At 48.0% G+C, this 17,890-nt stretch overlaps 1 protein-coding gene across 1 annotated transcript in view; it reads right to left on the bottom strand.

Annotated features, from left to right (window-relative positions):
* Positions 1 to 2,642: 2,642 nt before the first annotated feature.
* CCDC191 (coiled-coil domain containing 191) overlaps positions 2,643 to 17,890 on the bottom strand; it is an 81,787-nt gene continuing 66,539 nt past the window's right edge. The window contains exons 15-17 of the mRNA XM_089670757.1: positions 11,978 to 12,130; positions 6,911 to 7,065; positions 2,643 to 4,717 (exon numbers count right to left, since the gene is read on the bottom strand). Of these exons, the coding sequence (XP_089526883.1) occupies positions 4,564 to 4,717; positions 6,911 to 7,065; positions 11,978 to 12,130 (462 nt within the window). The 3' untranslated portion in view covers positions 2,643 to 4,563. The remainder of the gene's footprint in view (positions 4,718 to 6,910; positions 7,066 to 11,977; positions 12,131 to 17,890) is intronic.

The raw sequence follows: 17,890 nt of genomic DNA on the forward strand, positions 1-17,890 counted from the left end.
TCAAAATAATAGCAGTGTGGAGTTCTATTAGTGAGGTCATTCATTCTTTGAAAAGCAGGTGGCAATTATTGCCCTTATTTAAGGAAGGAAGGCAGCAAATGTTGGACATGCCGGTTACAGTGCATTTCTCTCTGAAATTCTGAGGAAAATGGGTCGTTCCAGACATTGTTCAGAAGAACAGCGTACCTTGATTAAAAAGTTGATTGGAGAGGGGAAAACATATAAAGAAGTGCAGAAAATGATCGGCTGCTCAGCTAAAATGATCGCAAATGCTTTAAAATGGCAACCAAAACCTGAAAGACGTGGAAGAAAGCGAAAAACTACCATTGGAATGGATAGAAGAATAGCCAAAATGGCGCGGACTTAGCCAACAATCAGCTCCAGGAAGATGAAAGAAGGTGTGACGTTCCCTGTGAGGACTGTTACAATTAGAAGACGCCGATGTGAAGCCAAGCTATCTGCAAGAAGTCCCCGCAAAGTCCCACTGTTGGGAAAAAGACGTGTGCTGAAGAGCTTACAATCTGCCAAAGAGCACATTGACCGGCCTAAAGAGAAATGGCGCAACATTTTGTGGACTGATGGAAGTAAGATTGTTCTTTTTGGGTCTAGTGGGCGGAGACAGTTTGTCAGACGACCCCCAAACACTGAATTCAGGCCACAGTACACTGTGAAGACCGTGAAGCATGGTGGGGCAAGCATCATGATATGGGGATGTTTCTCATACTACGGTGTTGGGCCTATTTATGGCATACCAGGGATCATGGATCAGTTTGAATACATCAGAATACTTGAAGAGGTCATGCTGCCTTATGCTGAAGAGGAAATGCCCTTGAAATGGGTGTTCCAACAAGACAACGACCCCAAACACACCAGTAAACGTGCAACATCTTGGTTCCAGACCAACAAGATGGACGTTATGGAGTGGCCAGCCCAATCCCGGATCTTCATCCAATAGAAAACTTGTGGGGTGACATCAAAAATGCCGTTTCTGAGGCAAAACCAAGAAATAGAGAACTGTGGAATGTGGTCCAATCATCCTGGGCTGGAATACCTGATCACAGGGGCCAGAAGTTGGGGGACTCCATGCAACACAGATGTACAGCAGTTCTCAGAAACAGTGCGACTACAACCAAATATTCATGAAGTCATTCAAAGGAAAGCAAAATCTTCAAACATTTCTCAGTTTATATAGTGAATGTTTGAGTTTGTAAAGAAGAATACAAACACTGCCATTTTTTTGAACCGTCTAATATTCACTTTTCTTCCATTTTTTTAGAGGAACAACACAAATTTGATGTATTTTTCTTCATGTTGTGATTTGGAATAGAATGTGTCGTGTTCCCAATGCATTTGTGTGGATGGAAATAAAAGTATTAGAAGGATTTTGAGTTTTATTCACTTTTTTCAACACACTGCTATTATTTTGAACACAACTATATGTTGTGGTATCTTCATGACGCTCATTAGAACTGAAGAAGTGGAGAAGCTACGAAGGTCTTTAATATCACAGAACAAGGCCAGTTGCATGTGGCCAACTACTACTAGATACACCAGGGTTTCTGGTGTGCTGTTTTCAAATCTGACAGATAGTACGGGGAGACTTCTCCCCTATTATCTGTCAGAGGGAAGGGGGGCAGCGGGCACGGCTGCAACTATGGAAACATGCTACATGTCCCACCCTAAACATGGGTGAAACATGTTCCCAAAGGTGAATCTATCCTTTAAAGCAAATATAAAGGGCACACATGAAGCTCTGTAATAACTAATGCATCATTAAATGTATTTATTTTTAACCACTTCCAGTCCGGACACTTTCCCCCCTTCCAGTCCAGACACTTTCCCCCCTTCCAGTCCGGACACTTTCCCCCCCTTCCAGTCCAGACACTTTCTCCCCCTTCCAGTCCAGACACTTCCCCTCCCCCTTCCTGTCCGGACACTTTCTCCCCCTTCCAGTCCGGACACTTTCACCCCCTTCCAGTCCGGACACTTTCCCCCCCTTCCAGTCCGGACACTTTCAGCCCCTTCCAGTCCGGACACTTCCCCCCCTTCCAGTCCGGACACTTTCAGCCCCTTCCATTCCGGACGCTTTCCCCCCCTTCCATTCCGGACGCTTTCCCCCCCTTCCATTCCGGACGCTTTCCCCCCCTTCCAGTCCGGACACTTTCCCCCCTTCCAGTCCGGACACTTTCTCCCCCTTCCAGTCCAGACACTCCCCCCCCCTTCCTGTCCGGACACTTTCCCCCCCTTCCAGTCCGGACACTTCCCCCCCCCCTTCCTGTCCGGACACTTTCCCCCCCCCCCTTCCTGTCCGGACACTTTCCCCCCCTTCCAGTCCGGACACTTTCCCCCCCCTTCCTGTCCGGACACTTTCCCCCCCTTCCTGTCCGGACACTTTCCCCCCCCTTCCTGTCTAGACACTTTCCCCCCCCTTCCTGTCTAGACACTTTCCCCCCCCTTCCTGTCCGGACACTTTCCCCCCCCCCCCTTCCTGTCCGGACACTTTCCCCCCCTTCCAGTCCAGACACTTTCCCCCCCCTTCCTGTCCGGACACTTTCCCCCCTTCCAGTCCAGGCTAATTTTCAGCTTTCAGCGCTATCACACTTTGAATGACAATTGCGCGGTCATGCAACACTGCACCCATATGAATTTTTGGCATTTGTTTGAGACAGATAAAGCTTTATTTTGGTGGTATTTATTCACCACTGGGATTTTACATGTAAATGAAAAAGTCCAAACATTTTGAAAAAAAAGGGTTTTTCTTATAAAATTTTGCAAATAAATAATATTTCATCATAAATCTTGGCCAAAATGTATTCCGTTATCTTTTTAGTAAAAAACAAAAAAAACAAATTAGTTTATATCCAAAAATTATAATTTTTAAACATTTTTTTTAAATTTTTATATTATTATTTATTTTTTCTTTTACATACTGTCACCCTAGCAGTACAGTGTCACCATGGTGACACTGTACTACTTGTGGGGGGTGATGAAGATTTTTTTTTTTTTTTACACTGATTGCTTTTACACCCATAAAGGCTGTAAAAGCAATCATTTCTCCTCTCTGGCTGCATTCCTGCAGTCATTGAGAAATACTGTGTGAGCTGTGATTGGTCACAGCTTGTCACATGGTACAGGACGCTGTGAATAGCCCTGTACCATGTGACCTCTGTGATCATTCACAGATTTCACACGTAGTAAGCAATGATGTGAGAAGTGACATCTTACTTACTACTTTGCATGTGATCACTGATTGGCCAATCAGTGATCACATGATCAGGACCTCGCACAGAGGTCCTGTACGACGATCGGTGTTCTGGAAGACACAGCGGGCCCCGGATCGCTCCCAGGGAGCGTGCACAAGCAGGGGGCAGGGAGGCCGTTTATAAACACCCACCTGACCCTGCACTGCCCCCGTCTGGCCGTTTATATACAACGGCCAGACAGGAGTATGATCAGTACATGAATGTGAGCCGGTATTCGCCTCTTGCAGCACAGCAGGGCTGGAGAGTCAGGGCTTGTTCACACTTGACTTCTTCCCAAATGCCCCTATAGCACTTGACAGGCGTTTAGTGAGCATTTTTAATGCCCCCAAACACCTTACGCGCAATTTTGAGGCATTTCATAGACGTTTTCCAAGCGTTAAAACTGCACCACAAACGCCTATAATGAACTTAATGGTATTAATGCCCCGCAAATGCCTCACAAACACCTGCCAGGCGTTTGAGGCGCATCACCATAGACTTGAATGGGAGGCATGGAAAGGCTGCAACTCCTCCTCACTGGACACGAGTAGTCAATTTTGCCAACGCTTCAGTGTGAACAGCACTGTGTGCTGCCATATGTATAATTTTCACAGGCTTTTGAGGAGCGTTAAAAATGCCCCATGGGAGGTATACTGATAGGTGGAGAGATGACTGTGCTCCCTTTACCTGTCCTGTCATAGGCTGCTGCTGGATCCTGGATGACCTGGGCTCAGTGGAAGTGAGTTGGATGATACTGTCCATCAGAATGAGGACATCTAATGGCAGAAAAAAAGAACTGCAGGAAAAAATCTCTACACTTAAGCTGAAGAATGGCCGCTAAAGCTGGTATTTGATTGGGCGTTTCATTTTTATGTGGATATTCTTGGCTGGCCAATGAAGAGGATCACTTCAGCTGCAAACTTTCTGCCTCTCGGGAGCCAACTTGGTACAAAACTAGAAGAGTTGGAATGACATCGATTCTATTCCATGGAACACATCGAATAAAAAGTCTACACACATTGAACATGTACAGGCAGGGGCGGACTGACAACTCATGGGGCCCCTGGGCAATAGGGGATCATGGGGCCCCTGTGTCCTCGCCCAAACTCAAAGCACACCCAAAAAAAAGCCTATAAAAGGTACCAGGGGCATCTCATGGGGCCCCCTACTGACCCCGGGCCCTCGGGCAGTGCCCGAGTGATCGAATGATCATTCCCCCCCTGTGTACAGGTGATTGGTGATGGGGACTTCAGGGTCACAAGGACAATGCAGAGTATGTGGGAGAATCCCGATCCAGCTGTGGGTGACACCCTGGTGAGTGTCAGCTGGTGGGGTTGTCTCCTCCGGCTCGGAAGTCAGGGAGAATCTCGGCCACCCTCTTCCTGAGAGATTCCAGCCTCTCCTCCTTCATCCTCAGATCTTTCATTCGTTTCGGGAAATGTCTCCATGTCCTGAAGGCCGAGCAGAGAATCCTCCTGAAATGTACACAATGATATATCAGCCTCAGTCACACCATCACTACAGGAAGGAATATAAAGACACCAGTGACACCATCACTACAGGAGGGAATATAGGGACACCGGTCACACCATCACTACAGGAGGGAATATAGGGACACCGGTGACACCATCACTACAGGAGGGAATATAGGGACACCGGTGACACCATCACTACAGGAGGAAATATAGGGACAGCGGTGACACCATCACTATAGGAGGACACCAGTGGCACCATCACCACAAGGGGAAATATAGAGACATTGGTGGCACATCACTACAGGGGGGATATGGAGCACCGGTGACACCATCACTACAAGGGGGGATATGGAGACACTGGTGGCACCATCACTACTGGGGGGAAACATGGAAGAACTGGTGACACCATTACTACAGGAGGGAATATAGAGACACCAGTGACATCATTACTACAGGGTGGATATGGAGACATCGGTGACACCATCACTACAGAGGGGGGGGGGTATGGAGACACCGGTGACACCATCACTATAAGGGGGAACATGGAAACACTGGTGACACCATTACTACAGGAGGGAATATAGAGACACCATCACTACATGGGGGAATATGGAGACGCCAGTGACACTATCACTACAGGGAGGAACATAGAGACACCAGTGACACCATCATCGCAGGATAGAATATAGAGTACCAAAGTCACCAGCAATACAGGGCAGACTATAGATACACTGGTGACACCATCACTGCAGGTGGGAATATAGAGACACTGGTCAACCATCATTACAGGACAGGATGTAGAGACACCAGTGACACCATCACTAAAACAGGGGATCTAGAGACATCGGTTACACCATGATTACAGGACGGGGATAGAGACACCAGTGACAAAATCACTATGGAGGGGGAAGAGATATGGATACACCGGTGACACCATACCCACAGGGGGAATATGAAGACACCGGTGACATCACCTTTGTAGGATAGAATGTAGAGACACCAATGACACCATCAATACAGGATGAAATATAGAGACACCGGTGACACCATTACTGAAAGAGGGGATATGGAGACACCGATCACACCATCACTACAGGGGGAATATAGAGACATGGTGACACCATCACTACAGGGGGAATATAGAGACATGGTGACACCATCACTACAGGGGGAATATAGAGACATGGTGACACCTTCACTACAGGGGGAATATAGAGACATGGTGACACCATCACTACAGGGGGAATATAGAGACATGGTGACACCATCACTACAGGGGGAATATAGAGACATGGTGACACCATCACTACAGGGGGAATATAGAGACATGGTGACACCATCACTACAGGGGGAATATAGAGACATGGTGACACCATCACTACAGGGGGAATATAGAGACATGGTGACACCATCACTACAGGGGGAATATAGAGACATGGTGACACCATCACTACAGGGGGAATATAGAGACATGGTGACACCATCACTACAGGGGGAATATAGAGACATGGTGACACCATCACTACAGGGGGAATATAGAGACATGGTGACACCATCACTAGGTACGGCCCATGGTAACCAATCAGATCCCAGGTCAGTTCTCACAACTATCCATGTAAGTTGCATTAAAGTTTTACTATACATTTTGAAGTATTGTTGGAATGCAACTTTCCAGGTATTTATTACCTCTCTGATATCACAGTATGAGAATGGCTTCATCTGCTTGTCTCTCCAGAAGGATGTAGCCATTTTTGTTCAGGCATCATCCAGGGTCACCATCAACTTCCTGGACTGGGATGCCGGATCAGAAATGACACAATCCTGGTACCTGTGCAGTTCTTTTCTTCACAATTATCTGACACAGATCAGCCCCTCCTGCCACCTCTCTACAAAGTTACAATGATGCAGTGTGATCACTGGGAGAGACTGAGAAAATGCTTCCTCCTGCCTGCAGCAGACTGATGGCATCATTTCAGCCTAGGAAGTCACTGCAATTCAGCTGAGTAGCTTTTAGTGAAAAGTCGACCCGAATAACTTTAGCCAATCCTATGTGATCCTCACCCTGCCCCCCCCCCCGACATTCCAGGTATGTACACCACTCTATAGTATACCAAATCCCTACAGACAGTATATCTATATTACACACATTCTGGGTGCACTGATCTCTATGGGGAGGATAGACACCCCACCTACCTCTGGCTGTGCTCTGCTGCAATCCTTTGCTTCTCCCACATGGCAATCTTTTCCTCTTGGGTCAGATCCAGCCAGGCGATCAACATCTTTCGCCGCAGATTGGCCTTGTAGCACCGCTGGGCCCTCTCCTCCTGGACAGACAGGTAGTCCTTGTACTGGAAGACAATAAAGTCTTATTAACCACTTCCAGTCCGGACACTTTCCCCCCCTTCCAGTCCGGACACTTTCCCCCCCTTCCAGTCCGGACACTTTCCCCCCCTTCCAGTCCGGACACTTTCCCCCCCTTCCAGTCCGGACACTTTCCCCCCCTTCCAGTCCGGACACTTTCCCCCCCTTCCAGTCCGGACACTTCCCCACCCTTTCCAGTCCGGACACTTTTACCCCCTTCCTATCCGGACACTTACCCCCCCTTCCAGTCCGGACACTTTCCCCCCCCTTTCCAGTCCGGACACTTTCCCCCCCCTTCCTGTCCGGACACTTTCCCCCCCCTTCCTGTCCGGACACTTTCCCCCCCTTCCTGTCCGGACACTTTCACCCCCTTCCTGCCCCCAGGCCAATTTTCAGCATTCAGCGCTATCACACTTTGAATGACAATTGCGCGGTCATGCAACACTGTACCCATATGAATTTTTTAGCATTTTTTTAGACAGATAAAGCTTTATTTTGGTGGTATTTATTCACCACTGGGATTTTTATTTTTTTTGCTATGTAAATGAAAAAGTCCAAAAGTCCCCTATTATCTGTCAGAGGGAGGGGGGGGGGGGGCAGCAGCGGGCACGGCTGCAGATATGGAAACATGATACATGTCCCACCCTAAAAATGGGTGAAACATGTTCCCAAAGGTGAATCTATCCTTTAAAGCAGATATAAAGGGCACACATGAAGCTCTGTAATAACTAATGCATCATTAAATGTATTTATTTTCCCCCCCTTCCAGTCCGGACACTTTCACCCCCTTCCAGTCCGGACACTTTCCCCCCCTTCCAGTCCGGACACTTTACCCCCCTTCCAGTCCGGACACTTTACCCCCCTTCCAGTCCGGACACTTTACCCCCCTTCCAGTCCGGACACTTTCACCCCCTTCCAGTCCGGACACTTTCACCCCCTTCCAGTCCGGACACTTTCCCCCCCTTCCAGTCCGGACACTTTCACCCCCTTCCAGTCCGGACACTTTCCCCCCCTTCCAGTCCGGACACTTTCAGCCCCTTCCAGTCCGGACACTTTCCCCCCCTTCCAGTCCGGACACTTTCAGCCCCTTCCATTCCGGACGCTTTCCCCCCCTTCCATTCCGGACGCTTTCCCCCCTTCCAGTCCGGACACTTTCACCCCCCTTCCAGTCCGGACACTTTCACCCCCCTTCCAGTCCGGACACTTTCACCCCCCTTCCAGTCCGGACACTTTCCCCCCCCTTCCTGTCCAGACACTTTCACCCCCTTCCTGCCCCCAGGCCAATTTTCAGCATTCAGCGCTATCACACTTTGAATGACAATTGCGCGGCCATGCAACACTGTACCCATATGAATTTTTTAGCATTTTTTTAGACAGATAAAGCTTTATTTTGGTGGTATTTATTCATCACTGGGATTTTTATTTTTTTTGCTATGTAAATGAAAAAGTCCAAAAATTTTGAAAAAAAGGTGTTTTTCTTATAAAATGTTGCAAATAAATAATATTTCATCATAAATCTTGGCCAAAATTTATTCCGTTATCTTTTTAGAAAAAAAAAAATAACCCAAATTAGTTTATAACCAAAAATTATAATTTTTAAACATTTTTTTTTTTTTTATATTATTATTTATGGGTTTTTTTTGTTTTTTTACATACTGTCACCCTAGCAGTGTAGTGTCAATGACAAACAATTACAAACTTCAAAAAACTCGTCATGTCTTTTATGAAATATTTCAGACTGTCTACTTTCCAAAAAGGGTTCACTTGGGGGATATCGGTTTTGTCCTGACATTTGGGGGATATCTGTACCGTCCTGACATTTGGGGGATATCTGTACCGTCCTGACATTTGGGGGATATCTGTACCGTCCTGACATTTGGGGGATATCTGTACCGTCCTGACATTTGGGGGATATCTGTACCGTCCTGACATTTGGGGGATATCTGTACCGTCCTGACATTTGGGGGATATCTGTACCGTCCTGACATTTGGGGGATATCTGTACCGTCCTGACATTTGGGGGGATATCTGTACTGTTCTGACATTTGGGGGATATCTGTACTGTCCTGACATTTGGGGGATATCTGTACTTTCCTGACATTTGGGGGATATCTGTACCGTCCTGACATTTGGGGGATATCTGTCCCGTCCTGACATTTGGGGGATATCTGTCCCGTCCTGACATTTGGGGGATATCTGTCCCGTCCTGACATTTGGGGGATATCTGTCCCGTCCTGACATTTGGGGGATATCTGTCCCATCCTGACATTTGGGGGATATCTGTCCCGTCCTGACATTTGGGGGATATCTGTCCCGTCCTGACATTTGGGGGATATCTGTCCCATCCTGACATTTGGGGGATATCTGTACCGCCCTGACATTTGGGGGATATCTGTACCGTCCTGACATTTGGGGGATATCTGTACTGTCCTGACATTTGGGGGATATCTGTACTGTCCTGACATTTGGGGGATATCTGTACTGTTCTGACATTTGGGGGATATCTGTACCGTTCTGACATTTGGGGGATATCTGTACCGTTCTGACACTTGGGGGATATCTGTACCGTTTGGGGGATATCTGTACTGCCCTGTACTGTACTGCCCTGACATTTGGGGGATATCTGTACTGTTCTGACATTTGGGGGATATCTGTACTGTCCTGACATTTGGGGGATATCTGTCCCGTCCTGACATTTGGGGGATATCTGTACTGTTCTGACATTTGGGGGATATCTGTACTGTCCTGACATTTGGGGGATATCTGTTTTGTCCTGACATTTGGGGGGATATCTGTACTATCCTGACATTTTTGGGCCTCAAGAAATTAGATTGGCCGTCAGTACTTCAGGATTGATCGATTTTCAGATATATATCCCATAGCTTGTGAACTCTACTGTATAACCTTCCTACAGATTAAATAATAAAAAATAATTTGGGTTATTTTCACCAAAGAAATGTAGCAAAATAAATTTTTGCCTAAATTTATGAAGAACAAATATTTATTTGCAACATCTTATAACAGAAACGAAGAAAAACTGTTTCAATTTCAGTCTTTTTTATTTATTTAGCAAAAAATAAAAAAAACCCCAGTGGTGATTAAATACCACCAAAAGAAAGCTTTGTGTGAAAAAAAATTATACAAATTTCATTTTGGGTACAGTGTTGCATGACCGCGCAATTGTTATTCAAAGTGTGACAGTGCTGAAAGCTGAAAAATGTCCTGGGCAGGAAGGGGGTGAAAGTGCCCGGTATTGAGTATTTAAATAAGGATTAACATTCTTTTATCCCCCACCAGCCACTTGACTGCGTATATAGGGTCTAGTAGAGGAGTGCAGCCCAGGGCTTGACAAATTCCAGGAGCCAGATCGCCATGGCGACGAGAAATTGCATCCTGGCAATTGGGTTCACACATTGCCTCCCATAGACTTGAATGGGAAATCATGGCCGATAGACGTGAATGGGAAATCGAGTGCCATAGACTTGAATGGGAAGCCACGCCCCATGGATTTGAATGGGAAGCCACGCCCCATGGATTTGAATGGGAAGCCGCGCCCCATAGACTTGAATGGGAAGCCGCGCTCCATAGACTTGAATGGGAAGCCGCGCCCCATAGACTTGAATGGGAAGCTGCGCCCCATAGACTTGAATGGGAAGCCGCGCCCCGTAGACTTGAATGGGAAGCCGCGCCCCATGGATTTGAATGGGAAGCCGCGCCCCATAGACTTGAATGGGAAGCCGCGCTCCATAGACTTGAATGGGAAGCCGCGCCCCGTAGACTTGAATGGGAAGCCGCGCCCCGTAGACTTGAATGGGAAGCCGCGCCCCGTAGACTTGAATGGGAAGCCGCGCCCCGTAGACTTGAATGGGAAGCCGCGCCCCGTAGACTTGAATGGGAAGCCGCGCCCCGTAGACTTGAATGGGAAGCCGCGCCCCGTAGACTTGAATGGGAAGCCGCGCCCCGTAGACTTGAATGGGAAGTCGCGCCCCATAGACTTCAATGGGAAGTCGCGCCCCATAGACTTCAATGGGAACTCGCGCCCCATAGACTTCAATGGGAACTCGCGCCCCATAGACTTCAATGGGAACTCGCGCCCCATAGACTTCAATGGGAACTCGCGCCCCATAGACTTCAATATGCAAACACCTCCGGATTGTGAAAACTCCTGTGTCACGGGAGTCATTTTGGGTGGGGGGCCCATGGAACCCAGCTCACTTTAGAGAGGTGGGGAGACCCCCGTCTCAGCTCCCCATATCCCTATTACGTGTAAGTCACCCTGTGCCTGTCAGGGGTACAGGGTGATCTGTCCTAATATTGGGGTGGGGGGTTGTTTATTGTTTAATGCCATGTGGTTGCATCCCATTTTTCTATTGTTTGTCTTGCTTGGGAGCAAACTGTTATGGGATGTATGTGTTTATGTATATTGGCTTGGTGGGGGGGGGGGGGGGTGTCTCCAGCAGCTCTCCCTCATGATGGGACTGTCTGCTGGTGTGAAGTTGGAATACCTGTGTGTCTCTTGCTACTAAATGTAGATTGCCCCACCCCCCGTGTCATTATGCAGGGAGGGGGGATTGCCCCGAGTGTATAAAAAGCCAGTTTGAGTTTCATATAAAGAGTTCCATGTTCAGACAGACTGGTGTCGTCATGATTGTTGCGTGGCAAATTACATCACGTAAAGTCCCGGGTGCTGACAACACACGCTAAGCTACAAAAAACTGTCTCATTTTATTTTAGCCGGCTCCTAGATTCAAAGCAAATTTGTCAAGCCCTGGTGTAGCCCATAGGAGAGGAGCGACTGCTTTAGGGTACAGCCTGCTTTAGGTCGGGCCCCGAGGGTCTACTGTGGCCCAATAATATTGAGTCCCAGGTATCTGAGACCATGATGTCCTTTCAGCCTACCTTTAACCAGCTGCAGAAACTCCTCCGTAATAGGATTGTAGCCCATAAGTGATCTGCCCGTTGGCTCTTCTCAGCGGCAATCTCTGTGACTGTGTGTGACCAGGCCTGCAGGGTTCTTCTGAGCAGAGCGGAGCGGTGATGACAGTCTGCCCGCTAAACAGCAACAACACCAATTATTTCCAAATACATCTTCACACAGAAAGCTGCTCCTCACATTAGTCTACCAATGACTGGCTGCTGAACATCCTGTATAGCCCAGAAAATCTCTCCCTCCATGGCACTGCCAGTCACATGCTTCAGTCTCCCATAACCTAACCTCCAAGTACCGCCAGTATTACACTCCACCATCTCCCACAACCTAACCTCCAAGTACTGCCAGTATTACACTCCACCATCTCCCACAACCTAACCTCCAAGTACCGCCAGTATTACACTCCACCATCTCCCACAACCTAACCTCCACGTACTGCCAGTATTACACGTCACCATCTCCCACAACCTAACCTCCAAGTACTGCCAGTATTACACGTCACCATCTCCCACAACCTAACCTCCAAGTACCGCCAGTATTACACTCCACCATCTCCCACAACCTAACCTCCAAGTACCGCCAGTATTACACTCCACCATCTCCCACAACCTAACCTCCAAGTACCGCTAGTATTACACTCCACCATCTCCCACAACCTAACCTCCAAGTACCGCCAGTATTACACGTCACCATCTCCCACAACCTAACCTCCAAGTACCGCCAGTATTACACGTCACCATCTCCCACAACCTAACCTCCAAGTACTGCCAGTATTACACTCCACCATCCCCCACAACCTAACCTCCAAGTATTGCCAGTATTACACTCCACCTGTCAGGGATCCTCGCGGCGCTGGTCCCGGCGCAGGCGCAGTGCTCCGCTCTCGGCAGGGACGCAGGCATTAGTTCCTGGCCGACCGCGGCATTCGGGCTTGCGCATGCGCAGTAGGAACCGCGGTCGCGCGCCGGGCACCAATGACAGCGCAGGGCGCGATATTTAAATGGCCCTAAGCTGTCATTCAGTGCCTTCTGGTCTCTTCTGCATACCTGTACCTGTGATCCTGTTTCCTGTAAGTTGCTGACCCGGATTGGACCTGACCCTTGCTGCATTCTCCTACCCTGACCCCTGGCTTGCCTGACCTCTCTCCTGGATGCCCCTTACTAGATCTGACCTCCTGTTGCTGACCTGGCGTGTGACCCGACTATTCTCTGCCCGCTGCTTTGTACCGCACCGTCCCCACTGTTACCGACCCGGCTTGTCTGACCTTGCACCTGCTCATCCATCCATCCATCCCACCGGGGTCCTCCGACCTCCTCACATCAGGCTCTTCCCCGTGGGAGCCCCTGGCGAATACCCCTCCCACTGACTGGCGTACTCAGGGGCCACGACCTGGTCTCAGGGTACTCCAAGTCCATCCCCACCATCAGGGGCTCTGGTGAACAAGTACTCTGGGGCTTAGACTCCGTGCCCTGGGTGCGACTAATCAGTGGAGTGCTAGTGGTACCGTCAGGTGGTCCCTTACACTACCATCTCCCACAACCTACCCTCCAAGTACTGCCAGTATTCAACTCCACCATCTTCCACAACCTAACCTCCAAGTACCGCCAGTATTACACTTCATCATCTCCCACAACCTAACCTCCAAGTACTGCCAGTATTACACTCCACCATCTCCCACAATCTAACCTCCAAGTACCGCCAGTATTACACTTCACCATCTCCCACAATCTAACCTCCAAGTACTGCCAGTATTCAACTCCACCATCTCCCACAACCTAACCTCCAAGTACTGCCAGTATTACACTCCACCATCTCCCACAACCTACCCTTCAAGTACCGCCAGTATTACACTCCACCATCTCCCACAACCTAACCTCCAAGTATTGCCAGTATTAAACTCCACCATCCCCCACAACCTAACCTCCAAGTATTGCCATTATTACACTCCACCATCTCCCACAACCTAACCTCCAAGTATTGCCATTATTACACTCCACCATCCCCCACAACCTAACCTCCAAGTATTGCCATTATTACACTCCACCATCCCCCACAACCTAACCTCCAAGTATTGCCATTATTACACTCCACCATCTCCCACAACCTACCCTCCAAGTACTGCCAGTATTACACTCCACCATCCCCCACAACCTAACCTCCAAGTACCGCCAGTATTACACTTCACCATCTCCCACAACCTAACCTCCAAGTACTGCCAGTATTGAACTCCACCATCTCCCACAACCTAACCTCCAAGTACTGCCAGTATTCAACTCCACCATCTCCCACAACCTACCCTCCAAGTACTGCCAGTATTCAACTCCACCATCTCCCACAACCTAACCTCCAAGTACCGCCAGTATTACACTCCACCATCTCCCACAACCTAACCTCCAAGTATTGCCATTATTACACTCCATCATCTCCCACAACCTACCCTCCAAGTACTGCCAGTATTACACTCCACCATCTCCCACAACCTAACCTCCAAGTACTGCCGGTATTACACTTCACCATCTCCCACAACCTAACCTCCAAGTACTGCCAGTATTACACTCCACCATCTCCCACAATCTAACCTCCAAGTACTGCCAGTATTACACTTCGCCATCTCCCACAACCTAACCTCCATGTACTGCCAGTATTACATTCCACCATCTCCCACAACCTAACCTCCAAGTACTGCCAGTATTACATTCCACCATCTCCCACAACCTAACCTCCAAGTACTGCCAGTATTACACTCCACCATCTCCCACAACCTAACCTCCAAGTACTGCCAGTATTACACTTCACCATCTCCCACAACCTAACCTCCAAGTACCGCCAGTATTACACTTCACCATCTCCCACAACCTAACCTCCAAGTACTGCCAGTGTTACACTCCACCATCTCCCACAACCTAACCTCCAAGTACCGCCAGTATTACACTTCACCATCTCCCACAATCTAACCTCCAAGTACCGCCAGTATTCAACTCCACCATCTCCCACAACCTAACCTCCAAGTACTGCCAGTATTACACTCCACCATCTCCCACAACCTAACCTCCAAGTACCTCCAGTATTACACTTCACCATCTCCCACAACCTAACCTCCAAGTACCGCCAGTATTACACTTCACCATCTCCCACAACCTAACCTCCAAGTACCGCCAGTATTACACTCCACCATCTCCCACAACCTAACCTCCAAGTACTGTCAGTATTACACTCCACCATCTCCCACAACCTAACCTCCAAGTACTGCCAGTATTATACTTCACCATCTCCCACAACCTAACCTCCAAGTACTGCCAGTTCTACACTCCACCATCTCCCACAACCTAACCTCCAAGTACCACCAGTATTACACTCCACCATCTCCCACAACCTACCCTCCAAGTACCGCCAGTATTACACTTCACCATCTCCCACAACCTAACCTCCAAGTACTGCCATTATTACACTTCACCATCTCCCACAACCTAACCTCCAAGTACTGCCAGTATTGAACTCCACCATCTCCCACAACCTAACCTCCAAGTACTGCCAGTATTACACTTCACCATCTCCCACAACCTAACCTCCAAGTACTGTCAGTATTACACTCCACCATCTCCCACAACCTACCCTCCAAGTACTGCCAGTATTATACTTCACCATCTCCCACAACCTAACCTCCAAGTACTGCCAGTATTACAGTCCACCATCTCCCACAACCTAACCTCCAAGTACTGCCAGTATTACACTCCACCATCTCCCACAACCTAACCTCCAAGTATTGCCAGTATTCAACTCCACCATCTCCCACAACCTAACCTCCAAGTACTGCCAGTATTCAACTCCACCATCTCCCACAATCTAACCTCCAAGTACCGCCAGTATTCAACTCCACCATCTTCCACAACCTAACCTCCAAGTACTGTCAGTATTACACTCCACCATCTCCCACAACCTAACCTCCAAGTACTGCCGGTATTACACTTCACCATCTCCCACAACCTAACCTCCAAGTACTGCCAGTATTGAACTCCACCATCTCCCACAACCTAACCTCCAAGTACTGCCAGTATTACACTTCACCATCTCCCACAACCTAACCTCCAAGTACTGTCAGTATTACACTCCACCATCTCCCACAACCTACCCTCCAAGTACTGCCAGTATTATACTTCACCATCTCCCACAACCTAACCTCCAAGTACTGCCAGTATTACAGTCCACCATCTCCCACAACCTAACCTCCAAGTACTGCCAGTATTACACTCCACCATCTCCCACAACCTAACCTCCAAGTATTGCCAGTATTCAACTCCACCATCTCCCACAACCTAACCTCCAAGTACTGCCAGTATTCAACTCCACCATCTCCCACAATCTAACCTCCAAGTACCGCCAGTATTCAACTCCACCATCTTCCACAACCTAACCTCCAAGTACTGTCAGTATTACACTTCACCATCTCCCACAACCTAACCTCCAAGTACTGCCAGTATTACAGTCCACCATCTCCCACAACCTAACCTCCAAGTACTGTCAGTATTACACTCCACCATCTCCCACAACCTAACCTCCCAGTGTGTCCATGGTGACACACCACAATTGACCACAGTGTAATCTCCCAGCACTGACTTGACGATATGCCTCAACCTCCCCCATCCTAACCTCCCAGCCCTCCAGTGGGGACATCCCTCAGGCTAGGTTCACAGAAACGCACTACAGTCCATGTCACATGATCTCCTATGGGTGAAGATCTCATCTCCGTGTATGTAACCGCTGCGATTTCTGGGAAGGGTCGGGGACTTTTTAAAACGTAAAACGGTGCATTTTGGTTCAATAGACTTCAATGGAGAGGCTGCAGAAACGCATGGAGTGCGGTTTATATTCTTTTTGCATTTCTAAAGTGGAAGTAAACTCCCTTTTGTGTCTTTTACCTCCAGGTGAGCTTATAATAAGGCTTCCCTGGAGGTAAAATGAATATCTGCTAAACCTTCACCGTTTAGGAAATATTCGCTGTTTTGACAGCCGGCGCATGCGCATACCCGCGCAGCTCCTTTAGAGCACTGTGCCGTGGTGCTAGACTCCCGCGCGCATGCGTGGGAGTGACATCATCGCGGCTCGGCTAGTCAGATGGATGGAGCTCAAGAACCTTTATAGTGTGGTAGGATGCGATGCACTTTTTATTATCTTGCAGGGGATTTTTTTTATTTTTTTTTGCAAGCTGTGGTTTACTAAGCTTTAATCTGCCCAGCAACAAGTTGGCCAAAAAAAAAAAATAAAACCCATACAAATGCAAAATGCATAAAAAAAAAAAAAACATAAAAAAAACAAGTGCAAAAATGCAAACGCACCACAAAAAGCACAGCAGAGACAGATGGAAGGGGAACTGCATAGGTGTGAACCTCGCCTCAGTCTGTCACAACCTCACATCTCTTGTTATTGGTTTTGTTTCTTCTTTTTTTGGTGTCACATTTTAACCACTTGCCTACTGGGTCAGTTCAGCCATTTCTCTTCTACATGTCAAAATTGTCTTTTTTTTTGGCTAGACAATTACTTAGAACCCCCAAACATTCTATATTTTTAAGCAAAGTTCCTAGAGAATGAATTGGTGGGTGTTGCAGTTTTTTTAATGTCACACGGTAGTTGTGCAGCTGCTTTTCAAACTCAGATTTTTTGGGAAAAAATACACTTGAATGAATTTTAGTGCACACAGACACTATATAACACCATTTGTTCTGTAAACCATAAAAGATGATGTTACACCGAGTAAATAGATACCAAACATGTCACGCTTTAAAACTGCGCACGCCAGTGCAATGGCAACAAGCGGGCAGGGCGCACACTCTCAGCACATGTCTTTTTTTAATAGAATGCAAATGTGCGGCCGCTCGGTGTCTAGG

This window comes from Staurois parvus, unplaced genomic scaffold (genome assembly GCF_062004578.1).
Source record: "Staurois parvus isolate SC_StPar_1 unplaced genomic scaffold, SC_StPar_1.0 ptg000095l, whole genome shotgun sequence".
Lineage (NCBI taxonomy): Eukaryota > Metazoa > Chordata > Amphibia > Anura > Ranidae > Staurois > Staurois parvus.